The 26,281-nt window shown below is 37.1% G+C and overlaps 1 protein-coding gene across 11 annotated transcripts in view; it reads right to left on the bottom strand.

The window, feature by feature from the left end:
* DOP1A (DOP1 leucine zipper like protein A) overlaps nt 1-26,281 on the bottom strand; it is a 132,715-nt gene that overhangs the window by 80,245 nt on the left and 26,189 nt on the right. For all 11 annotated transcript variants that reach the window (XM_065911713.1, XM_065911712.1, XM_065911714.1 and 8 more), the window contains exons 2-3: nt 11,403-11,593; nt 8,064-8,245 (exon numbers count right to left, since the gene is read on the bottom strand). In XM_065911713.1, the coding sequence (XP_065767785.1) occupies nt 8,064-8,245; nt 11,403-11,540 (320 nt within the window). In that variant the 5' untranslated portion in view covers nt 11,541-11,593. The remainder of the gene's footprint in view (nt 1-8,063; nt 8,246-11,402; nt 11,594-26,281) is intronic.

Genomic DNA, 26,281 nt, shown 5'->3' with positions numbered 1-26,281 from the left:
TAAAATACTGCAACCAGATTTTTTATTACATCACTTGAAAATTATTGGCATTCTTAACAAAAACTTGTTCAGATATAAATGAGCAGTTAAAACATAGTTTATGTGTGTGGTGACTTAAGACTATGGGCTTACACCCCAAACTGCCAAGTCACCATGCAGCATCTGTATTTTTACATATGTATTCATATAAACCTAATGATTACAATGCATAATAAGAATTAGGTGTTATTACTTTATTCCTAATAAAAGGGATAATGCTTCTAAGTGTCAATAAAGAGGAATATTGCTCTCTTCAATTAATGGCCCTTTTATTTTGGGGAACAGCTTTTTCTTTGCTAAATATACTTTGTTTAATATTCTTTTTTTTCTCTCTAGAAAAGAAATGTGTCCCTTCTTTTTTATCCTTCACAACAGACCAAATATTTCCTCTTTGCCACAGACATCTGCTGTCAATATGTGCTGTAATTTAACATTCTGGATCACACACATGATGGCACTGAAAATATATCTATATTGGCAGAAAGAAACCAGACATCCTTTCAGAGTTTCTACACTACTTCTTAAAGTGGACCTTTAGCCACAGTTTAGACCTGCAGAGTTACTAGAATCTTCAGTCCAGGTAACGAGAATAATTCTGCGGTTGTATTTTCTTGTAATTAACTGAAAGAATAATTAGGTCATATTCTAGTATGTTCTGGGATATTTAAGGGTGATCTTAAAAACTGTAATTTCTAAGATGATTTGCTCTAAGGTGATTCTCCTCATAGCATAAAATTTACTTATTTTGCACATAGGTTTGAAACTAACTACAGCAGGAAATGAACAATTCAAAAATTTTGCTTTACTCTTATTTGCCAATGGACTAATTTGAAATTTTCATGTAGTCAGATGATCTTTTAAAGTTAGCTTTTGTGCAAACATAAAAGTAGCAGTTATTTGATTTTAAATAGATTTTTCATATTATTGGTTAAAATGACTTGAAAACAAATTTCTGGGTAAGTTTGTTTAGTCAGAACTCAATACAAATAGTGTAGTTTCCACACAGTTTAATATACAGCAAAAATGTATGCTTGGTATTTCTGAACTGTTGTTAATTTTTGTGTTGAATTCCAACTGATTAGAACAATGTTAGGACTGCATCTTCACAAATGGGTGCTACTTGATGATAGAAATGATTTGGTATGGACCACAAGATGATGTTAATAATTAAGCCATATATTTATGCCTGGATTTACAATTTTTAAACAATCACTAAGTCATTTTACTTTACCTACAAGAATATAAACTGTTGCCTCACTGACACAAATCAGTGAGATCTAATTTACAGCAAGAAATACTCCATTGAAACATGGCGCTGTAACGTGAGAAAATCTTTTGCATGGTTTCTATCAATGTGAAATAAAACTGAATTCGGACTTAAAAAAAAAAAGGCAAGAGACCATGGCTCTCTTTATTTCTGTATCCTAAGACCTTAAAACCAAGTCCTGCCTTTACAAAGGGCTTAATAAATGAATTAAGAATCTGGCTTGCTCCTACTTTATACAGAAAACAGAGGTCATCTAGTGGGAACTCCCTCAACTTCCCACATTTCTGCCCTCAACTTTAGGTACAGTGTGACTTAAAACTACAGCAGCAGCCTCTTCATAGCTACCTTGCCTCAGGGTCCACTATTGACCTTTCTCAGGGTCCTGCCTTAACCACCATACTTTTTCTTTCATATAATTTCTTTCTTCCTCCACTGACAACTGTGCTTAAATCTTTCCCAATGATTCTAAAAAGAGAACAAATAACAACAAAATTCTAAAACCTTTATCTTAATTACTTCCTGGCTTGAAGCTGCCTTCCTACTTCAACTCTTGGAGAAAAAACAAACAAAAAAACCACTTTCATCTATCACCTTCTGATACGTCTACCTGTTCTATTAAAATTGTTCTCAATATCATCACCATTCTCTACTAAAGGCCAGATTTGTTGGTCTACTTTCAGTCCTGACTGTTTCATTTATCTGTAGTATTTGATACTATTCACCACAACTTTCTCTTGAAACTCATTCCCCTTTTGACTTCCAGGTGAGCTCTGCCTCCTGGTACATTTTCTATTTCTGACTCCTGTTTCTTTCCACTGACTACTTTCCGTCCATCTGTCCTTTAAATAACGTTAACTCCTAAATATTCACAAGGCTTCCCATGAATATTTCCAGGTGGTTCAGTGGTAAAGAACTGCCAGCAGATGCAGGAGATACAGGAGATGAAGGTTCGATCCTGGGTTGGGAAGATCCCCTGGAGAAGTAAATGATAACCCATTCCAGTATTCTTGCCTGGAGAATCCCATGGACAGAGAGAAGCCTGGCAGGCTACAGTCCATGGATAAGAAAGAGTTGGATAGGACAGAGCAAATATTCACAGAATGGTCTTGTTCCTTTTCCCTACTTATTATTCACAAGGTACTGGTTGATCTCAGTCATTCTCTGCCACTTGAATGCTGTCATCTCTAAAATCCCTCGCTAGGATTTGTATTAGCGAGTGGGCTTAATATTTTATGGGGCTCAAATTGCACATCCAGTGTTCTTAGTGACAGCTTAGTATACTGTATCACATTAAAAAAATAAACTTGAAAACACAATATGTTTTACATGTAACAGGTTACAGAACTTTAAAAGTATTTGTATTTAATTATGCTAAAGCATAAACCTTGAGATTAAACTACTAAAACATAAAAAATCCAACATAGTACAAATTCTAGTTTTTAAATTAGCTATACTCTAAAAAATACAGAATAACAATTTTACTCCATACAGTATGTGTATGTAAGAATGTCTGCCATATTTAGACATAGTATTCTAGAATTAATTTATTCTTCTTATATAACATACTGTTAATAAAATTAGATACACTGCAACTTTGTGAAATAGTTGTTTTTTTTTTTTTTTAGTTGTTTCTTAAAATAAGCTTTCTGTTTAAAAAGAAGCAGGCATGAGTTATACGGAAAAGTTTTGCCTTAAGGAAAGAGTTCCTTCCTTAAGGAAGGAATCTGTCAGTTATTACATGTAACACTGATTGAGCAATTCTCTCTTTTTTTTTTTTAAAGTGCTCTTCAAAGAGTAGTAATTATCAGTATTAAAAATACCTATTACTGTACATCAACTTTCAAAACATCCACGAAGAATTTAAAGAGAAGAAACATACACAGTAAAATAGATCAATGAAATCAAAAGTTTGTTTTTAAAAAGACTAACAAATATGATAAACTCATGACAAGGCTGACCAAAATGTACAAAAAGCTGTCTGCATCGCTGGTGTCAAGAACGAGACAGGAAAACTAAATATGCACATATGAAAGAATGAAATAAGATCCCTATCTCATGCCATTCACAATAGTTAACTCAAAATGGATTAAAGACTTAAATATAAGGCCTGAAATTATAAAACAGAGGAGAATATATATATAAAAGTTCCTTGACATTGGTCTTGGCAATGATATTCGTAGACAGGAAACCTAAAGCAAAGGCAGCAAAAGCAAAAATAAACAAGTGGGACTGCATCAAACTAAAAGGGAAGAGAGGATAAGATATGGGGAAGCCAGAATGAAAAGTTCTAACATATTTTAAATCACAGCTCCAAAAAAGGAAGAGAGAATATATAGAGTAAAGGTGATTTAAAAAGACTCCAGAATTGATGAAAGGTATTGACTCAAACCCATTCACGGATCATGGTCTTGCTGTGGTGAAGACACTTGTGCAACTCAAAGAAACTATGAGCCAAGCCGTGCAGGGCCACCAGAGACAGATGAGTCATAATGAGATCTGACAAAACGTGGTCCACTGGGGGAGGGAATGACAACCCATTACAGTATTCTTGTCACGAGAACCCCATGAATCATATAAAAAGGCAAAAACATGTGACACCGGAAGATGAGCCCCTCCTGGTTGGAAACTGTCCATCATGCTACTGGGGAAGAGTAGAAGGTAATAACTGATAGCTCTGGAAAGAATAAAGTGGCTGGGCCAAAGCAGAAATGACGCTCAGTTATGGATGTGTCTGGTAGAGAAAGTAAAGTCCAACACTGTAAAGAAAAATGGTGCACAGGAACCTGAAATGTTAGGTTCACGAATCAAGGTAAACTGGACGAGGTCAGGCGAAAGATGGCAAGAGTGAACACAGACATCTTAGGAATCAGTGAACTAAAATGGACTGAAATGGGTGAATTTAATTCAGATGACCACTGCATCTACTACTGTGGGCAAGAACCCCATAGAAGAAATGGAATAGCACTCAGAATCAACAAAAGAGTCTGAAATGCAGTACTTGGGTGCAATCTCAAAAACAAAAGGAGGGTCTTGGTTTGTTTCCAAGGCAAACTATTCTACATCACAGTAATCCAAGTCTACATCCCAACCACTGATGCCGAAGAAGCTGAAGTTGACAGATTCCATGAAAATCTATAAGATCTTCTAGAACTAACACCAAAAAAAAGATGTCTTTTTCATCATAGGGGATTGGAATGCAAAAGTGGGAAGGAGATCCATAATAACAGGCCAGTTTGGCCTTAGAGTACAAAATGAAGCAGGGCAAAGGCTAATGGAGTTTTGTCAAGAGAGCATGCTGGACATAAAAAACACCCTTTTCCAACAATCCAAGAGACAACTTTATACATGGATACCACCAGATGGTCAGTATCAAAATCAGACTGATTACGTTCTTTGCAGCTGAAGATGGAGAAGCTCTCTACAGTCAGCAAAAACAAGACCTGGAGCTGACTGTGGCTCATATCATGAGCTCCTTATTGGAAAATTCAGGCTTAAATGGAAGAAAGGAAAACCACTAGGCTATTCAGGTATGACCTAAATCAAATCCCTTATGATTATACAGTGGAGGTGACAAATAGATGCAAGGAATCAGATCTTGTAGACAGAGTGCCTGAAGAATGATTAACAGAGGTTCATAACATCATATAGGAGGCACTGACCAAAACCATGACCAGGAAAAAGAAATGCAAGAAGGCAAAGTGGTTGTCTGAGGAGGCTTTACAAATAACAGAAAAGAAGAGAAGTGAAAGGCAAGGGATAAAGAGAAAGATAAACTGAAAGTAGAGTTTCAGAGAATAGCAAGGAGAGATAAGAAAGCCTTCTTAAGTAAACAATGCAAAGAAATACAAGAAAACTATTAAATAGAATGGAAAAGACTAGAGATCTCTCCAAGAAAATTAGAGATACCAAGATAATATTTCATGCAAGGATGGACATGATAAAGGACAGAAACGGTAAGGACCTAACAGAAGTAGAAGAGATTAAGAAGAGGCGGCAAGAATACACAGAAGAACTGTACAAAAGAAGTCATAATGACATGAATAACCATAATGGTGTGGTCCATCACCTAGAGCTGGATACCCTGAAGTGTAAAGTCAAATAGGCCTTAGGAAACATCACTACAAACAGAACTAGTGGAGGTAACGTAATTCCTGATGAGCTATTTAAAATCCTAAAAGATAATGTTGTTGTTAAAGTGCTGCACTCAATATGTTAGTAAATTTGGAAAATTCAGCAGTGGCCTTAGGACCATAAACAGTCAGTTTTCATACCAATTTCAAAGAAGGGAAATGCCAAAAAAAGTTCAAACTACCAGACAACTGCACTCATTTCACATGCGAGCTAGGTAAAGCTCAAAATCCTTCAAGCTCAGTCTCAGGAGTACATAAACTGAGAACTTCCAGATGTACAAGCTAGGTTTGGAAAAGGCAAAGGAACCAGAGATCAAATTGCCAACATTTGCTGGATCACGGAGAAAGCAAGGGAATTCTAGAAAAACATCTACTTCTGCTTCACTGACTACACTAAGGCCTTTGACTATATGACAACAAACTGGAAAATTCTTAGAGACAGGAATACCAGACTACCTTACCTGTCTCCTGAAAAACCTGTAGGTCAAGAACCAACAGTTAGAACTAGACATGGAATAGCTAAACGGTTTCAAATTGGAAAAGGAGTACAAAGCTGTATATTGTCACCCTGCTTATTTAACTTATATGCAGAGTACATTGTGTGAAATGCCAGGCTCGGTGAATCACAAGCTAAAATCAAGATTGCTGGGAGAAATCAACAACCTCAGACATTGCAGATGATATCATTCTAATGGCAGAAAGTGAAGAGGAACTAAAGAGCCTCTTGATGAGAGTGAAAGAGGAGAGTGAAAATACTGGCTTGAAACAACATTAACAAAACTAAGATCATGGCAACCAGTCCCATCACTTCATGGCAAACAGAAGGAGAAAATGTGAAAGCAGTGACAGTTATTTTCCTGGGTTCCAAAATCACTGTGTGCAGTGATTGCAGTCATGAAATTAATAGACACTTGTTCCCTGGTGGTTCAGTGGATAAAGAATCCACCTGCAATGTGGGAGACATGGGTTCGACCCCTGGTTTGGGAAGGTCCTCTGGAGGAGGGCATGGCAACCCATTCCAGTATTCTTGCCTGGAGAATCCCCATGGACAAAGGAATCTGATGGGCTACAGTCCATGGGGTCGCAAAGAGTCGGACATGACTGAGCGACTAAGCACAGCATGCACTCCTTGAAAGGAAAGCTATGACAAACCTACACATCATATTAAAAAGCAGAGATATCACTTTGCTGACAAAGTTCTGTATAGTCAAAGCTATGGTTTTTCCAGTAGTCATGTATGGATATTTGAGAGCTGAAACATAAGGAAGGCTGAGCACTAAGGAATTGATGCTTTTTCAAAACATGTATATTATCAAGGGTGAAACAGATCACCAGCCCAGGTTGGATGCATGAGACAAGTGCTCGGGGCTGGTGCACTGGGAAGACCTAGAGGGATGGCGTGGAGAGGGAGGTGGGAGGGGGGATCGGGATGGGGAATACATGTAAATCCATGGCTGACTCATGTCAATGTATGGCAAAAACCACTACAATATTGTAAAGTAATTAGCCTCCAACTAACAAAAATAAATAGAAAAAAAAAAAAAGAATTGATGCTTTTGAATTGTGGTATTGAAGAAGACTCTTGAGAGTCCCTTGGACTTCAAGGAGTTCAAACCAGTACATCCAACCTTCAGTGTCGAATGAATATTTAATGCATTGGAAGGACTGATGTTGAAGCTGAAGCTCCAATACTGTGGCCATCTGATGGGAAGAGCAGACTCACTGGAAAAGACCCTGATGCTGGCTGGGAAAGATCAAAGGCAAAGGAGAAGGGGTTGGCAGAGGATGAGATAGTTAAATAGCATCATTGACTCAAAGTACATAAATCTGAGCAAACTCCAGGAGATACAGAATAGAGGAGCCTGGTGTGTTACAGTCCATGGGGTTGCAGAATTGAATACAACTTAGGGACTGAACATACATAACACTGATTCACATATTTTAAAATCCCAATGAATCCCAACCAGGATAAACAAAAAGGTGAAAGTGACAGTTGCTCACTTATGTCCGACTCTGTGACCCTATGGGCTGTAGACCACCAGGCTCCTCAGTCCATAGGATTCTCCAGGCAAGAATACTGGAGGGGGTTGCCATGCCCTCCTCCAGGGGACTTTCCAACCCAGGGATCTAACCTGGGTCTCCCAAATTGTTGGCAGATTCTTTACCATCTGAGTCACCAGGGAAGCCCATTTATCTCTAAATGTTGCGCTAGTCACTCAGTCATGTCTGACTCTTTGCAACCCCATGGACTGCAGCCCGCCAGGCTCCTCTGTCCATGGGATTCTCCAGGCAGGAATACATCACAGTAAAACTACAGAGCACTGGGAATTCCCCGGTGGTTAAGTGGTTAAGACTCTGTGCTTGCATTCCAGGGGATCCAGGTCTGATCCTGTCAGGGAATTATGATCTCACAAGCTGCACAGTGAGCCATAAATAAATAAATAAAACACAATGCTTTTAAATTTAGGTAAATTTTTCTAATGTACTTTTTTATCAAAATAATTACGATTGACACTGAAAACTTTCATCATTAGGGAGTTTTCAATTGTTTAGCTTTTACTGCAAAAAACATATAAAAGTTTAAAAATACTTTACTTACATGCAAATACATAGTAAAATTATCTCACCTATATAAAAAGAGATCTTTGGCAAGTCGCTTAGGTCCAATGATTTTGAAGATAATTTCATATGTTTCAAGTGCCTTCCGATGAACTCCACCCGGTAATGCTGGATGTAGACATTGAGCTAGGCGCTTGCCTATGGTCAGCTTTTTGGGTACTACTTGGTATTTTGCATTATTTTGTAAAACCTTGAAGAAAACATCTTAATTCAGTTGAGAAAGAATATTGCATTTCATTTACTTCCATTTTCTGGCATAGTATTATAAAAAATCCTTGATATAGGACTTCGAAGGAGAAAAAATTATAGAGGGTGTAAAAAAACTTTTGTTTTTGTCAGTTACATTAGCAAAACTAGATTGAAAATTAAAATTGAGGATTTAAAAATGTTTACTAATTTGTTAAAAAAGTCAACTTGTTACATGTAAACAGAAATAACATTTTAATGAAAAATAATAGTATTTTCCAAAATAAATTTGCTCAGAAGAAAGGTACTGATTTAGATTTTTGCAAATCTTTTAACAGCCTTCAACCTTTTTTTTTTTTTTTGATACACTGTTTGAAATATATTTAGAAAACTGAACCTCAACAAAAATATGTAGTTGGAAGAGGAACAACCACTGCAGTAGTATATCATAATACAGCAAGAACACACATGAGATTATACTTGTCCATTCGCTTTTACTCATTTCCCAATAGGAACAAATAGATATTGCTGTATTTATTCAACTGCCACATTTCTTTAGAAAAGATGGTCAAGGTAGAGTTTATAGACGATGCAAGCTCACAAATACCACCCAAAGGAAATTAATTTATTTAAATAGTAGAAGACTTATAAATGAAGTTCTTCAGAGTATTATGGCAAAATGCTAGTAGTAGAAAATAAACATTCAGAATGAATATGGTACAATAGATGAGAACTGGAATTGAGATGAAACACAAAAGAAGTCCTTTACTTTAGAAAATAAAGAACTGGGGTTAAAATATATAAAATGAATGTTCTGTCAAAGGCAGTACAAAAGCAGAGCACTAGATCCTTCCAGTTCATAAAAAAAGTCAAAAACTGAAGGGTCTGAGGTCCGCTTAGATATATCATTTTCAATGGTCTTCCCACTACAAGCCTTCAATCCAGTCTGAAATTGGATGTAACCAATACAAATAAAATTAGACTTACAAATGCAAAGTAAATCAAGGGCACAACATCAATAGGAATTCAACTACAAAAAAATTTTTTTTTAAACTAGCTGCCTTCCATTTCTAAAACATTAATTTGAATTTTAGATGTAGGGGCAAAGAATCAATATTTACACATATTTGAAAGAAAAATATAAATAATTATTACCAGCAGTACCTCTGTAGAAGGAAAGTTAATGATCTATTAACACAAAATGCTTCAATAAAGAAATTCTACTAATACCAAATAAAAGTTTTTAATAAAGCAAAATACAGCACTATTTTCCAAAATCATTTGAGTTAGAAAGCTTGTATAAATAAGGTGAAAATTTAGTATATTAATAAATGATAAAATTTTAAACTAAAACATATTTAGACTATCTGCAACAAATTCATACATATATAACCCTTGCCTTGTATCACCATGACTTTAGGTAAGTTTCACTGATGCACTGCATATCCTATGTTGCGGTCTCTGGATACAGTGAAATCTGTTTTCATGATATTGATAACTATAAAAAATTAATTATGTACTTAATTAGGCAAATTAATTTCCAAAGTTTAATGAACTGCTTTTACACACAGTTCCTGCTAGTAGTGTGTCAGTCGCTCAGTTGTGTCTGACTCTTTTCGACCCCATGGACTGTAGCCTACCAAGTTCCTCTGTCCATGGGATTCTCCAGGCAAGGATACTGGAGTGGGTTGCCATTTCCTCCTCCATCCACACCGGGGATGGAACCCACATCTCTTACATCTCCTGCATTGGCAGGTGGGTTCTTTACCACTGGTACCACCTGGGAAGCCCCAAACATACATTTTATATCCAGGCAGTTCTTAGTTATAGTCAGTGCCTTTTACAAAAGTGTAAAAAGCTTTTTATAAGTCTAAGTTTCTACTAAGTCTTCAGAAAAGAGACCCTTCAAGATAAATAAAAACCTAGCTACCTTTAAACAAACTCATACTTTTAGATGCAATTTCTTGGGGATAGTGTAAAAATTTTGAGAATTTATCAAACCTCACATGATAAATTTCAGAAGTCAACATGTCAAAAAGAAGTTTGTGCATATCATTTTAAGATAAATCCATGGCACATTTAAAATGGAAGTTTTTCTTTTAAATTATCAGAGTAATTATCTATAGTAAGTATTAAAGTTGAAAACTATTGTCCTTGAAGTGTATTTCAGGACAAACTGCATGATAAACTGTCTGATGTTAAAATAGTTACGAGAAGAGCTCACTTTCCTATTTGTTCCCCTGGTCCACTTAATATTTAGAAGTATTCGTATTCAATACATGTTATTAAAAACAAACCTAAAGAGGCCCCCAATATCAAAACTATGGGTATGAAGTGAGAAACTTTTGATGCAAGCTGTTTTAAAAAAAAGGGGGGGGGGTCAAAATCCAAAGCTATGAGTTGAACAGTGATGCCACCGTATTAACAGTGGATAAAAACCAGACATGTCAAGGATCATAAGGCCTAGCTCCAAGGCCTAAGCAACTGCTTGTCACTTTAGTAAAAAGCACTGACTATAACTAAGAACTGCCTGGATATAAAATATTTCTTTAATGCTATATTCCATTTGGAAAGGACACAGCAGTTACTGCTTTCCATGTGCAGCTCTTCATTTTGCTGCCAGGAACTCCAGAACCATATCTGATACTCAATTATAAAAATGTGTTAACCTTCACGGTTAGCATATTTGTTTCCTAATCTTGCATTTATATGTAATAATAGGTTAACTATATTTTTCAAGTACTGTTGTGGTTTTGGCCTCAAAAAAGCAAAAAAAAAAAAACCTAACTACAAAGGCATGCAATTAATGATGTAAAATAGCAGAATCAAAAGTAATTCAGCCTGGCACTCTGTGATGACTTGGAGGGGTGAGATAGGGAGTGGGGAGGGGGGCTCAGGAAGGAGGAGTCATATATAATTATAACTGATTCTCGTTGTTGTATGGCAGGAAGCAACACAACATTGTAAAGCAATTATCCTCCAATTAAAAAATAAAAAATAAAGAGGAAAATGTTCTAGATTGGAGAATTTTAAAAAAGTAATTCTGAGGTTATGTTTTTAAATTCTTTACTTCAAGGTTCAGAGAAATCCAGAAAATACAGATGCAGATTTCTGATTTCTGATTTTTATCCCTTCTTATGAAATGAGCAAGACAGACATACCTTATTAAGTTTTCCAAGTGCTGATATCAAATCCGCCCACTCACTGGAGTATTCAAAATTCTTCAGTGCTTTGTCAACTGCAGCTACATAGTTCCTGTATTTGGAGTCACTCAATAACTCCAGCTCTTCTGTGTTCATCCTCCCACAGCGTCCTCCTAGAGACCAATTCCAAAGTCATGTAAAATCATTACCTACAAAAACAAAGTGTGCAGGAGGAACCAAAGTTACAAAGGAAAGTATTAAAATGGGTTCAGAGCTAATGGCTAACTTTAAATTGTGTTTTGAGTTAGAAGTGATCAACACTCTAGGCAGCTAGCATTCGGGGTCATGGAAGTATTCAAAGACAGCTTCAGACATAACTACTCATGTGTTCCTTCCTACGAACTGGAGAAATGGTTGTGAGAACTTCGGGTTTACGAAGAAGGAGGAAATATTTTAATATTCAAATTAAAACCATGTTATTTCTCTGTCATATTTTCCAATATAACACTTCTGATACACATACACCTCTTCTTTGTTTTGATCCTAAAATGTAATAAGACTGATTAGATTAGAAACATCAGGGACTTTAAAAACAACAATAGAAAAAAAAAAAAAAAGGAATGACTTGGAGATCATCTTATTTTATTAAGCAATGAAAGCATGGGCATATAGTATGAAAGAACATCAGTTTTTTGGAACTAATAAAACTTCTAATAAAACCGGGCTTCCCCGGTGGCTCAGTGGTAAAGAATCTGCCTACTAATGCAGGAGACACGGGTTTGATTCCTTACCCAGGAAGATCCCACATGACTCAGAGCAATTAAGCCCGTGCACCACAATTATTGAAATTGTGCTCTAGAGCCTGGGAACCACAACTACTGAGCCCATGGTGCCCCAACTACTGAAACCCACGTGTCCTAGGGTCCACGCTCCACAAGAAAGGCCACCATAATGAGAAGCCTGCGCTAGCCCTGCTCGTCACAACTAGAGAAAAGCCCGCAAAGCAACGGAGGCCCAGCAAACAAAAAAAAAAAACTTCTAATAAGACTGACAAGTATATGTGGTAGCTTAAAATATGTCCACAAATTCTTTGATATTACTTTAAAAAATTAGTGCCTAATTTTCCAGTCCCTTGGGCTGGATTCTGGGACTCAGTTCTAATGAAATTAATATGGCAGAAGTGACAATGTGTAATGGCCAAGACTAGGTCATAAAAGCACTTTAGCTTCATCCCTGTTCTCTCTCTGTTAGGTCACAGGCTCTGGGGAAAGTCAGGTGCAACAGCACAAGGACACTTCAAAGAGCCTTATGGAGACGTTCCTGTGGTAGGGAACCGAGGCTTTCTGCCAACAGCCTTGTGAGTGAGCCATCTTCGAAGAAGATCCTCCATCCCCAGGCAAGTCTTGATTTGACTGTAATACCAACTGACATCCTGACTGATTTCACGAGAGACTGTGTGCTGGAACTACATAGCTAAGCCTCTTGAATTCATGATCTACAGAAATTCTGCTGCTTTAGGCCACTGAGTTGGGGAGTAATAGCTACACAGCAGTAGAACAGATAACATAGAGTACTAACAAGGATTTAATTGAGGCTCAATTTTAAAATCAATGTGGGAAGACTTCCCTGGTGGTCCAGTGGCCAACAATCTACCTTGCAACGCAGGGGACAAAGGTTTGATCCCTGGTTGGGGAGGATCCCACGTGACAAAGGGCAACTAAGCCCATGTGCCGCAACTACTGAGCCCGCACCTAGAGCATGTACTCTACAGCACGAGAAGCCACCACAATGGGAAGTCTGCTCAATGCAGCGGGGACCCAACACAGTCAATAAATAAATTAATAAAAAAAAAAACAATGTGGGGACTTCCCAGGTGGTCCAGTGGTTAAGAGTTTGCCTTCCAATGCCTGGGGTGTGGGTTCTATCCCTGGTTGAGGAGCTGAGATCCCACGCACCTCAGGGCCAAAAAACCAAAACATAAAACAAGCAGTATTGTAACAAATTCAATAAAGACTTTAAAAACAGTCAACATCAAAAAATCTTTCCCACACTTACATAAAAACCACTTCAAAATGAATCATCTAAATTTAATAGCTAGAACTATAAAACTCTTAGGAGAAAATACAAGAATAAATCCTCATGATTTATTCTAGGCCTTCTTAGGGTTTCTCAGAAATAACACTAAAAGCACTACAACTGATACAACCACAAGCAAGGGGAAAGAATGAACTGGACTTCTTCAAAATGAAAAACCTTTGTGCTTGGGCTTCCCTAGTGGTCCAGTGGTTAAAAATCTGCCTGCCAGTGCAGTGGACATGGGTTTGATCCCTGATCTAGGAAGATCCCAAATGCTGCATGGGGGACAACTTAGCCTGTGTGCCACAACTACTGAAGTCTGCGAGCCTAGAGCCCACGCTCTGCAACAAGAGAAGCCACTCAATGAGAAGCCCATAAGCTACAACGAAGAGTAGCTCTCGCTCCCCGAAACTAGAGAAAGCCCTCAAATAGCAACAAAGACCCAGAGTAGCTGTAGATAAAATAAATCAATAAATCTTAAAAAAAAAAAAAGTAAAGAAATACCTTTGTGCTTCAAAAGATGTCATCAACAAAGTAAAAAGGCAACTGACAGGATGGAAGAAAATATATCTCCCATATTTCTGATGAGACACTTGAATCATATAAATAAAGAACACTTACAAATCAATAATAAAAGGACAAATAATTTAAAATGGGTAAAGAGGGGGAGGAGCCAAGATGGCGGAGGAATAGGGAGACCACTTTCTCCCCTACAAATTCATCAAAAGAATAATTGAACACAGAGCAAACTTCCCAAAACAACTTCTGATCTCTAGCTGAGGTCATCAGGCGCCCAGAAAAGCAACCCATTGTCTTCGAAAGGAGGTAGGACAAAATATAAAAGATAAAAAGAGAGACAAAGAGCTAAGGATGGAGATCCGTCCTGGGAAGGGAGTCTTAATAGAGGAAGTTTCCAAACACCAGGAAACCCTCCCACTGGCGGGTCTGGAGGAAGGTTTTGAATCTCGGAGGGCAACCTGACTGGGAGGGGAAAACCCACAGATTACGTGCCTAAAAGCAACTCCCAGCAGAAAAGCACCCCAGACGCCCGCATCCGCCACCAGCAAGTAGGGGTGGAACGGGCGGCATTGCTTAGGGTAAGGACGGGCCTGAATGCCCTGAGGGCAATCAGAGGGAGCTTTTGTGAGTTACCAACTTAAACTGTGGGACAGCAAAAGAGAGATAATTAACCTGCCCAAACACACTGCCCGCCCTTTGCAGAACAAAGGGACCGAACAAGTCCAGAGAAGAGCTTGCAGGCTGTGGACCAGCCCAGCCCCGCCTGAGGCAGGGGGGGAGGGGAAAGGGGCAGGCTCGGCCCCAAGGACCGCATCCCCTACTGCACTGCAAACAGGCCTCCAGTTTCTAATCAAAGACCTCCCCAGAGGAGAGTTTAGTTGGAGAAGTCTTGAGACTACTGGAAGAATAAAACTGAAATCCAGAGGCAGGAGACTTAAGCCCAAAACCTGAGAACACCAGAAAACTCCTGACTACATGGAACATTAAGTAATAAGAGACCGTCCAAAAGCCTCCATACCTACACTGAAACCAACCACCACCCAAGAGCCAATAAGTTTTAGAGCAGGACATACCATGCAAATTCTCCAGCAACGCAGGAACATAGCCCTGAACGTCAACATACAGACTGCCCAAGGTCACACCTAACACATAAACCCAAAACTCATTACTGGGCACTCCACTGCACTCCAGAGAGAAGAATTCTAGTTCCATGCACCAGAACACCGACGCAAGCTTCCCTAACCAGGAAACCTTGACAAGCCAATCGTCCAACCCCACCCACTGGGTAAAACCTCCACAATAAAAAGGAACCACAGACCTCCAGAATACAGAAAGCCCACTCCAGACACAGCAATCTAAACAAGATGAAAAGGCACAGAAATACCCAACAGGTAAAGGAACACGAAAAATGCACACCAAGTCAAACAAAAGAGGAGGAGATAGGGAATCTACCTGAAAATGAATTTAGAATAATGATAATAAAAATGATCCAAAATCTTGAAAACAAAATGGAGTTACAGATAAATAGCCTGGAGACAAAGATTGAGAAGATGCATGAAATGTTTAATAAAGATCTAGAAGAAATAAAAAAGAGTCAATTAAAAATGAATAATGCAATACATGAGATCAAAAACACTCAGGAGAGAACCAAGAGTAGAATAATGGAGACAGAAGATAGGATAAGTGAGGTAGAAGATAAAATGGTGGAAATAAATGAAGCAGAGAGGAAAAAAGAAAAAAGAATCAAAAGAAATGAGGACAACCTCAGGGACCTATGGGACAATGTGAAACGCCCCAACGTTCGAATCATAGGAGTCCCAGAAGAAGAAGACAAAAAGAAAGGCCATGAGAAAATACTCGAGGAGATAATAGCTGAAAACGTCCCTAAAATGGAGAAGGAAGTAGACATCCAAGTCCAAGAAACCCAGACAGTCCCAAACAGGAAAAACCCAAGGCGAAACACCCCAAGACACATATTAATCAAATTAACAAAGATCAAACACAAAGAACAAATACTAAAAGCAGCAAGGGAGAAACAACAAATAACACACAAAGGGATTCCCATAAGGATAACAGCTGATCTGTCAATAGAAACCCTCCAGGCCAGAAGGGAATGGCAGGACATAGTTAAAGTAATGAAAGAGAATAACCTACAACCTAGATTACTGTACCCAGCAAGGATCTCATTCAGTTATGAAGGAGAATTCAAAAGCTTTACAGGCAAGCAAAAGCTGAGAGAATTCAGCACCACCAAACCAGCTCTTCAACAAATGCTAAAGGATCTTCTCTAGACAGGAAATGCAGAAAGGCTGTATAAACGTGAACCCAAAACAACAAAGTAAATGGCAACGGGACCACACCTATCAATAACTACCTTAAATGTAAATGGGTTGAATGGCCCAACCAAAAGACAAAGATTGGCTGAATGGATACAAAAACAAGACCACTATATATGCTGTGTACAAGAGACCCATCTCAAAACAAGAGACACATACAGACTGAAAGTGAAGGGCTGGAAAAAATATTTCATGCAAACGGAGAACAAAAGAAAGCAGGAGTCGCAATACTCATATCAGATAAAATAGACTTTCAAATAAAGGATGTGAAAAGAGACAAAGAAGGACACTACATAATGATCAAAGGATCAATCCAAGAAGAAGATATAACAATTATAAATATATATGCACCCAACATAGGAGCACAGCAATATGTATGGCAAACGCTAACAAGTATGAAAGAGGAAATTAATAGTAACACAATAATAGTGGGAGACTTTAATACCCCACTCACAACTATGGATAGATCAACTAAACAGAAAATTAACAAGAAAACACAAACCTTAAATGACACAATGGACCAGGTAGACCTAATTGATATCTATAGGACATTTCACCCCAAAACAATCAACTTCACCTTTTTCTCAAGTGCACACGGAACCTTCTCCAAAGTAGATCACATCCTGGGCCATAAATCTGGTCTTGGAAAATTCAAAAAAATTGAAATCATTCCAGTCATCTTTTCTGACCATAGTGCAGTAAGATTAGATTTCAATTACAGCAAAAAAAAATTGTTAAAAATTCAAACATATGGAGGCTAAATAACACGCTTCTGAATAACCATCAAATCATAGAAGAAATCAAAAAGGAAATCAAAATATGCATATAAATGAATGAAAATGAAAACACAACAACCCAAAACCTATGGGACACTGTAAAAGCAGTGCTAAGGGGAAGGTTCATAGCATTACAGGCTTACATCAAGAAACAAGAAAAAAGCCAAATAAATAACTTAACTCTACACCTAAAGCAATTAGAGAAGGAAGAAATGAAGAACCCCAGGGTTAGTAGAAGGAAAGGAATCTTAAAAATTAGGGCAGAAATAAATGCAAAAGAAACTAAAGAGACCATAGCAAAAATCAACAAAGCTAAAAGCTGGTTTTTTGAAAAAATAAACAAAATTGACAAACCATTAGCAAGACTCATTAAGAAACAAAGAGAGAAGAACCAAATTAAGAAAATTAGAAATGAAAATGGAGAGATCACAACAGACAACACTGAAATACAAAGGCTCATAAGAGACTACTACCAGCAGCTCTACGCCAGTAAAATGGACAACTTGGAAGAAATGGACAAATTCTTAGAAAAGTATAACTTTCCAAAACTGAACCAGGAAGAAATAGAAGATCTTAACAGAGCCATCACAAGCAAGGAAATCAAAACTGTAATCAGAAATCTTCCAGCAAACAGCCCAGGACCAGATGGCTTCACAGCTGAATTCTACCAAAAATTTAGAGAAGAGCTAACACCTATCTTACTCAAACTCTTCCAGAAAATTGCAGAAGGTAAACTTCCAAACTCATTCTATGAGGCCACCATCACCCTAATTCCAAAACCAGACAAAGATGCCACAAAAAAAGAAAACTACAGGCCAATATCACTGATGAACATAGATGCAAAAATCCTTAACAAAATTCTAGCAAACAGAATCCAACAACATATTAAAAAAATCATACACCATGACCAAGTGGGCTTTATCCCAGGAATGCAACGATTCTTTAATATCCGCAAATCAATCAATGTAATACACCACATTAACAAATTGAAAGATAAAAACCATATGATTATCTCAATAGATGCAGAGAAAACCTTTGACAAAATTCAACACTCATTTATGATTAAAACTCTCCAGAAAGCAGGAATAGAAGGAACATACCTCAACATAATAAAAGCTATATATGACAAACCCACAGCAAGCATCACCCTCAATGGTGAAAAATTGAAAGCATTTCCCTTGAAATCAGGAACAAGACAAGGGTGCCCACTATCACCACTACTATTCAACATAGTTTTGGAAGTTTTGGCCACAGCAATCAGAACAGAAAAAGAAGTAAAAGGAATCCAGATAGGAAGAGAAGTGAAACTCTCGCTGTTTGCAGATGACATGATCCTCTACATAGAAAACCCTAAAGACTCTACCAGAAAATTACTAGAGCTAATCAACAAATATAGTAAAGTTGCAGGATGTAAAATTAACACACTAATCCCTTGCATTCCTATACACTAACAATGAGAAAACAGAAAGAGAAATTAAGGAAACAATACCACTCACCATTGCAACAAAAAGAATAAAATACTTAGGAGTATATCTACCTAAAGAAACAAAAGACCTATACATAGAAAACTACAAAACACTGATGAAAGAAATCAAAGAGGACACAAACAGAAGGAGAAACATACCGTGTTCATGGATTGGAAGAATCAATATTGTCAAAATGGCTACTCTACCCAAAGCAATCTATAGATTCAATGCAATCCCTATCAAGCTACCAACGGTATTTTTCACAGAACTAGAACAAATAATTTCACAATTTGTATGGAAATACAAAAAACCTCGAATAGCTAAAGTAATCTTGAGAAGGAAGAATGGAACTGGAGGAATCAACCTGCCTGACTTCAGACTCTACTACAAAGCCACAGTCATCAAGACAGTATGGTACTGGCACAAAGACAGAAATATAGATCAATGGAACAGAATAGAAAGCCCAGAGATAAATCCACGAACCTATGGACACCTTATCTTTGACAAAGAGGCAAGGATATACAATGGAAAAAAGACAACCTCTTTAACAAGTGGTGCTGGGAAAACTGGTCAACCACTTGTAAAAGAATGAAACTCGAACACTTTCTAACACCATACACAAAAATAAACTCAAAATGGATTAAAGATCTACATGTACGACCAGAAACTATAAAACTCCTAGAGGAGAACATAGGCAAAACACTCTCTGACATAAATCACAGCAGGATCCTCTGTGACCCACCTCCCAGAATATTGGAAATAAAAGCAAAAATAAACAAATGGGACCTAAGGAAACTTAAAAGCTTTTGCACAACAAAGGAAACTATAAGTAAGGTGAAAAGACAGTCCTCAGATGGGGAGAAAATAATAGCAAATGAGGAAACAGACAAAGGATTAATCTCAAAAATATACAAGCAACTCCTGAAGCTCAATTCCAGAAAAATAAATGACCCAATCAAAAAATGGGCCAAAGAACTAAACAGACGTTTCTCCAAAGAAGACATACAGATGGCTAACAAACACATGAAAAGATGCTCAACATCACTCATTATCAGACAAATGCAAATCAAAACCACAATGAGGTACAATTACACACCAGTCAGGATGGCTGCTATCCAAAAGTCTACAAGCAATAAATGCTGGAGAGGGTGTGGAGAAAAGGGAACCCTCTTACACTTTTGGTGGGAATGCAAACTAGTACAGCCACTATGGAGAACAATGTGGAGATTTCTTAAAAAACTGGAAGTAGAACTGCCATATGACCCAGCAATACCACTTCTGGGCATACACACTGAGGAAACCAGATCTGAAAGAGACACGTGCACCCCAATGTTCATCGCAGCACTGTTTATAATAGCCAGGACATGAAAGCAACCTAGATGCCCATCAGCAGACGAATGGATAAGGAAGCTGTGGTACATATACACCATGGAATATTACTCAGCCTTTAAAAAGAATTCATTTGAATCAGTTCTAATGAGATGGATGAAACTGGAGCCCATTATACAGAGTGAAGTAAGCCAGAAAGATAAAGAACTTTACAGCATACTAACACATATATATGGAATTTAGAAAGATGGTCATGATAACCCTATATGCAAAATAGAAAAAGAGACACAGATGTACAGAACAGACTTTTGGACTCTGTGGGAAAAGGCGAGGGTGGGATGTTTCGAGAGAACGGCATGTATATTATCTATAGTGAAACAGATCACCAGCTCAGGTGGGATGCATGAGACAAGTGCTCGGGCCTGGTGCACTGGGAAGACCCAGAGGAATCGGGTGGAGAGGGAGGTGGGAGGGGGGATCGGGATGGGGAATACATGTAACTCCAAGGCTGATTCATGTCAATGTATGACAAAACCCACTGCAATGTTGTAAAGTAATTAGCCTCCAACTAATAAAAATAAATGAAAAAAAAAAATAAAAATAACATGGGTAAAGAATCTGAATAGTCATTTCCCCAAGGAAGATACATGAATGGTCAATAATTACATGAAGTGATACTCAACATCATTAACCATCAGGAAAATGCAAATCAGAACCACGAAATATTTCACTCATACTAGGATTGCTAAAATAAAAAAGACAGTAAGTACTGACAAAGATATGGAGAATCTGGTACCCTGGTACACTGCTGGTGGGACTGTAAATTGGTGCAGCTGCTTTGGAAAGTAGTCTGGCAGTTCTCAAAAGGTTAAACATAGAATTACCATACAACCCAGCAGTGCTACTCCTGGGTATAGTACACATACACAAGAGATGAAAACATGTTCACACAAAAGCTTGTACATTAATATTCAAAGAAGCATTATTCATAATAGCCAAGAAGGGGAAACAAATCAAATGCCCACCAACTGACGGATGAATAAATAAAAAACAATGGAATATTATTCAACTATAAAAAGGAATGAAGTGCTGATACATATGACAACATGGATGAACTTTGAAAACATTATGCTAAGTAAAAAATATCATTCACAAAACACCACATATTTTATTTTTCTATTAAATGATAGTTGTAGTGGTAGAGAATTCTATTATTTTCTGTTAACCAATCATGCTACAATGGTATTAAGTGAATAACAGTTACATAATCACAACAGTAAAAGATGTTTATCAATTTTCACAATCAACAGTCAGACAAAAAATAAAAGATAATTACAATTTCAAGCTATAACGGAAACATGATTAACCTAACAATATAAAATAACTACATACAATTTAGGGGGTTAAGTAGAGTGATGGGGTAAGTGGAATGCATACATGCACATGTTTTCATCTAACCAATCAGTCTATGTCTTTTGGTTGGTGCATTTAATCTATTTACATTTGAGGTAACTATCAATATCTATGATCCTATTACCATTTTCTTAATTGTTTTGGGTTTATTTCTGTAGGTCTTTTCCATATCTTGTGTTTCATGCCAAGAGAAGTTCCTCTAGCATTTGTTGTATAAAATAAAAGAAGAAAGAAAGAAAACCTACAAAATGGGAGAAAATATCTGCTAATGATGCAACAGAGAAGGGCTTAATTTCCAAAATATACAAACAACTCAACAACAACAAAAAGTAAACAACAAATCAAAAAACAGGCAGAAGACCTAAATATGTCTCCAAACAACATGTCTCCAAAGAAGAAATACAAATGGCCACTAGGCACATGAAAAGATGCTCAACATCACTACTTCTTAGAGAAATGCAAATCAAAACTACAGTGAGGTACTATCTCACAGTGGTCAGGACAGCCATTATTAAAAACTCTACAAATAACAAATGGTGGAAAGAATGTGGAGAAAAGGGAACTACATTCAGTATCCTATGATAAATCATATGAGAAAAGAATATAAAAAAGAAATTTATAGATGTGCATAACTGAATCACTTTGTATACAGCATAAATTAATACTTTCTAAATCAACTACACTTCAATTAAAAAAAACGTTTATAAGGATGGTTACACAGCTCTATGAATGAACTGAAAACCACTGAATCATATATTCTAAATAGGTGAATTGCATAATATGTGAATTGTATCTCAATAAAGATATATAGCTATATTTATGTGTATATATGAAAGATACATGTCTATATATGTAAGATCTACACATATATACATATACGTATACATATAAAAATGGGCTTTAGGGATTTGTCCATTATTTCAAATTACATGCAAAATTTACATCTTACATTTTATTGGAGAATGGTACATTTTTATTACAGTGTCAAAAACAGTTTTTTTTAAGGAATCCTCAAAAGGAGGAAATGGTAACCCACCTCAGTATTCTTCCCTGGAAAATTCCACGGACAGAGGAGCCTGGTGGGCTGCAGTCCATGGGGTTGTAAAGAGTCTGATGTGGCTGAGCATGCACACAGGCAAAAACATTAAGTCACTGCTCTAGAGAATATAACCTACACTAGTAAAATCTGTTTGCATAAAAAAAACTAAACTAAAAAGTCCTATTAAATTGAAACTTTCCTATGTAACGTTACTCCAAAAAGAAGCAATATACACTTTCCAATTCTCTATCTCAATTATTTTATCCATAAAAACAAAACTAGACAGATCTTAAATCCCATCTTTGGAGAGACTATCACCTAATATAGAGTCACTTGACATATGAAATTATTCACTTCAGCACATTAAGTGCTAACCAGTATGTCTGCATGCTTACTAGACAGAATATCCCTGATCTCAGAATACTTTCCTCATTGGGAGGGCTGGGAGTGAAGAATATAAAGTAAGGTAAATCCTTCAAGATAATTAATCTACTTTTCTCATTAAAACTGTGTTATCAGACCCCAGGGGCTTAAAGTTTACGAGGAAAAAAAGTCCATTTTACTGTTCTATCTTCATGCTCTGAACTCTCAAAAGCAGCAAATCAAACATAAAGCAGTATTTTGAAGTACTACTCTGAGAAATACAAGACGACTTCCAAATTTAAATAAGTAAATAAAAATTGACCTCAACTAACTTCCATTTCAAAATTGATTCTGTTTTATAGACGAGTTGGACATGCAATTCCTCTACTAGGGTAGAAGTCCTTGAGAACAAGAACTGTGTTTTATACAAGCATATAATTTACAATCCAACTGAAGTTGGCCTCACATATGGTGATTTAAGTGTGATGGTTAAGACTGGGAATAAATTAAAAATTCTGTGAGGTCTTTCTTCATTAATCTAGGGTTTCTTCACTTAAAACTAGATTTAACCACAACTATGAACACACACACACAAAAGGCTGACATAATGAAATATTTAAAGCTATAACATTTGATAAATATTAATATATAATGATTTATGGAATGAAGGTTAGAAAGAACACAAACTAAAATGTTTATAAGTTTGCTTCTGAAAAGTCAGGAAAGAAAGAACTGCAAAATCAATTAAATTTAAGGAAAAATCAACTTGACTAGATTTTCTGAAGGTGTATAAAAACAGTACAAAATAACTATAAATTCTATTCATTAAACCTAAGAAAGCACTACTATTAGAATAAAGCACATGCACAAATTTTACTGAAAAGAACATTTTTTTTCTTAGCAGTATTTCCAGTATAAGATATAACACATCAATTTGAAGGTACACAATATTTGTGCCTGGGGGAAGATTAACCTAAAAATCAATTTAACAGTAACTTCTGACAATGAAATGAGTTATCTGTAACTGGGGTATTAGTGTAATTGTGAAGTAATGTTACCTCAATGGACATATTCTTCAGACAAATATTTCTTATTTGGTATTTAAAAAATAAAAAAAAAACTAACCAATAATGATCGGCTAAGTTCCTGTGTTACATGTTTACAGCTAAAAACATTGAGTCAAGTAAGCAAATTGGATTTTCTTTATTTATTTAGCTAAAAAGATTCTAAATATTTTCAATATGATTAAAAAGACTGCATATTGCACAGGACACATATAATACTAGATAAAACATCAAAAGCAAAATCTTATGAAAATAGTTGAAAACTGAGACAGAACACTCTGTAGAAGTTTCATCAGCAGTGCTGCTGCTGCTGCTAAGTCACTTCAGTCGTGTCTGACTCTGTGCAACCCCACAGACGGCAGCCCACCAGGCTCCACCGTCTCTGGGATTCTCCAGGCAAGAACACTGCAGTGGGTTGCCATTTCTTTCTCCAATGCATGAAGGTGAAAAGTGAAAGTGAAGTCGCTCAGTTGTGTCGGACTCTTCGAGACCCCAAGGACTGCAGCCTACCAGGCTCCTCTGTCCATGGGATTTTCCAGACAAGACTACTGCAGTGAGCTGTACTATTTTCTTTCATATGAAAAGGCGGTCAGACTTGGTTACACTTCTTCAATAATTTGAATGCAAATAAAATTATTCATTATGTATCAGCAGAGAGGTTGAGAGATGATGAATGACTTTTGGGTTTTCCATCCAATATATAATAAATGCAAATTCCAGTACTCACGTTCCCACCTCCCCAATATTCTATTTTGAAAAAGCTTAGATGAGTAATTCTCAAACTATCTGTAGTAAAGAACCAGTTTTCTCCTCCAACCCACGGCTGACTGATGCTTTTCTAAAATGTAAAATCATGTGTATGATCAAATTGCTATAAATGTTTTGAAATGATTACTTTCTTCTCTATGCTTATGTTTCCTTAACAAATAATTCATGAATGGCCCACAAATCACACTCTGAACACCACTGACTTAGGTTATAATGCAAATGCAACATATTCCATATTGCACTGAGGAAACTTTATACGCTGCCATTTCTCCAAAAGAGTGGCGGCACGTGGCAAAAATACATTCAATAACAAAACAGTATTTTGTAGAAAATCCAGCCCATGGAAAGACAGGCAGTAGAGGGCAGGGCCTCCAAGCATTGGGTTAAAGTCAATACAGTTGGGAATCCAAATCCTAGTTCTAACACTTACATAGCAGTATGAATTTGTGCAAGATGTCCCAAGCTTGTTTCTTCCTCTGTAATAGGAGATATCTACTTCAGTCAGTGTCAAAATTTAAAAAAGAACATATTAAAGTTATCAGTCGAATGGTTCTATGAAGATGAACAGTTTTATGAAGACCTACAAGACCTTTTAGAACTAACACCAAAAAAGATGTCCTTTTCATTTTAGGGGACTGGAATGAAAAAGTAGCAAGTCAAGAGGTACGTGGAATAACAGGCAAATTTGGCCTTGGAGTACAAAATGAAGCAGGGCAAAGGCTAACAGAGTTTTGCAAAGAGAACACACTGGTCATAGCAAAGATCCTCTTCCAACAACACAAGAGACAACTCTACATATGGACATCACCAGATGGTCAATACTGAAAGATGAAGATAGAGAAGCACTATATAGTCAGCAAAAATAAGACCGGGAGCAAACTATGGCTCAGATTGTGAACTCCTTATTGCCAAATACAGACTTAAATTGAAGAACGCAGGGGAAACCACTAGGCCTTTCAGGTAGACCTCAATCAAATCCCTTACAATTATACAGTGGAAGTGACAAATAGATTCAAGGGATCCGATCTGATAGAGTGACTGAAGAACTATGGATGGAGGTTCATAACACTGTACAGGAGGTGGTGATCAAAACCATCCCTGAGAAAAAGAAATACAAAAAGGCAAAATGGTTGTCTGAGGAGGCATTATAAATAGCTGAGAAAAGAAGAGAAGAGAAAGGCAAAGGAGAAAAGGAAAGATATTCCCATCTGAACGCAAAGTTCCAGAGAATAGTAGGGAGAGATAAGAAATCCTTCCTAAGTGAACAATGTGAAGAAACAGAAACAATAGAATGGGAAAAACAAGAGATCTCTTCAAGAAAATAAGAGATACCAAGGGAGTATTTCATGCACAGACGGCACAATAAAGGACAGAAACAGTATGGACCTAACAGAAGTGATGGAATTCCAGCTGTGTTATTTCAAATCCTAAAAAACGATGCTGTGAAAGTGTTGCACTCAGTATGCCAGCAAATTTGGAAAACTCAGCATTGGCCACAGGACTGCAGAAGGTCAGTTTTCATTCCAATCTCAAACAAAGTCAGCGCCAAGAAATGTTCAAACTACCGCACAATTGTACTCATTTCACATGCTAGTAAAGTAATATTCAAAATTCTCCAAGCTGGCTTGAACTGTACATGAACCAAGAACTTCCAGATGTTCAAGTTGGACTTAGAAAAGGCAGAGGAACCAGAGACCAAACTGCCAACATCCATTGGATCATAGAAAAAGTAAGGGAATTCCACTAAA

Source organism: Muntiacus reevesi, chromosome 19 (genome assembly GCF_963930625.1).
Source record: "Muntiacus reevesi chromosome 19, mMunRee1.1, whole genome shotgun sequence".
Classification (NCBI taxonomy): Eukaryota; Metazoa; Chordata; class Mammalia; order Artiodactyla; family Cervidae; genus Muntiacus; species Muntiacus reevesi.
Note: the sequence above shows the minus strand (reverse complement) of the source record. Positions and strands in the feature narration are given on the sequence as shown.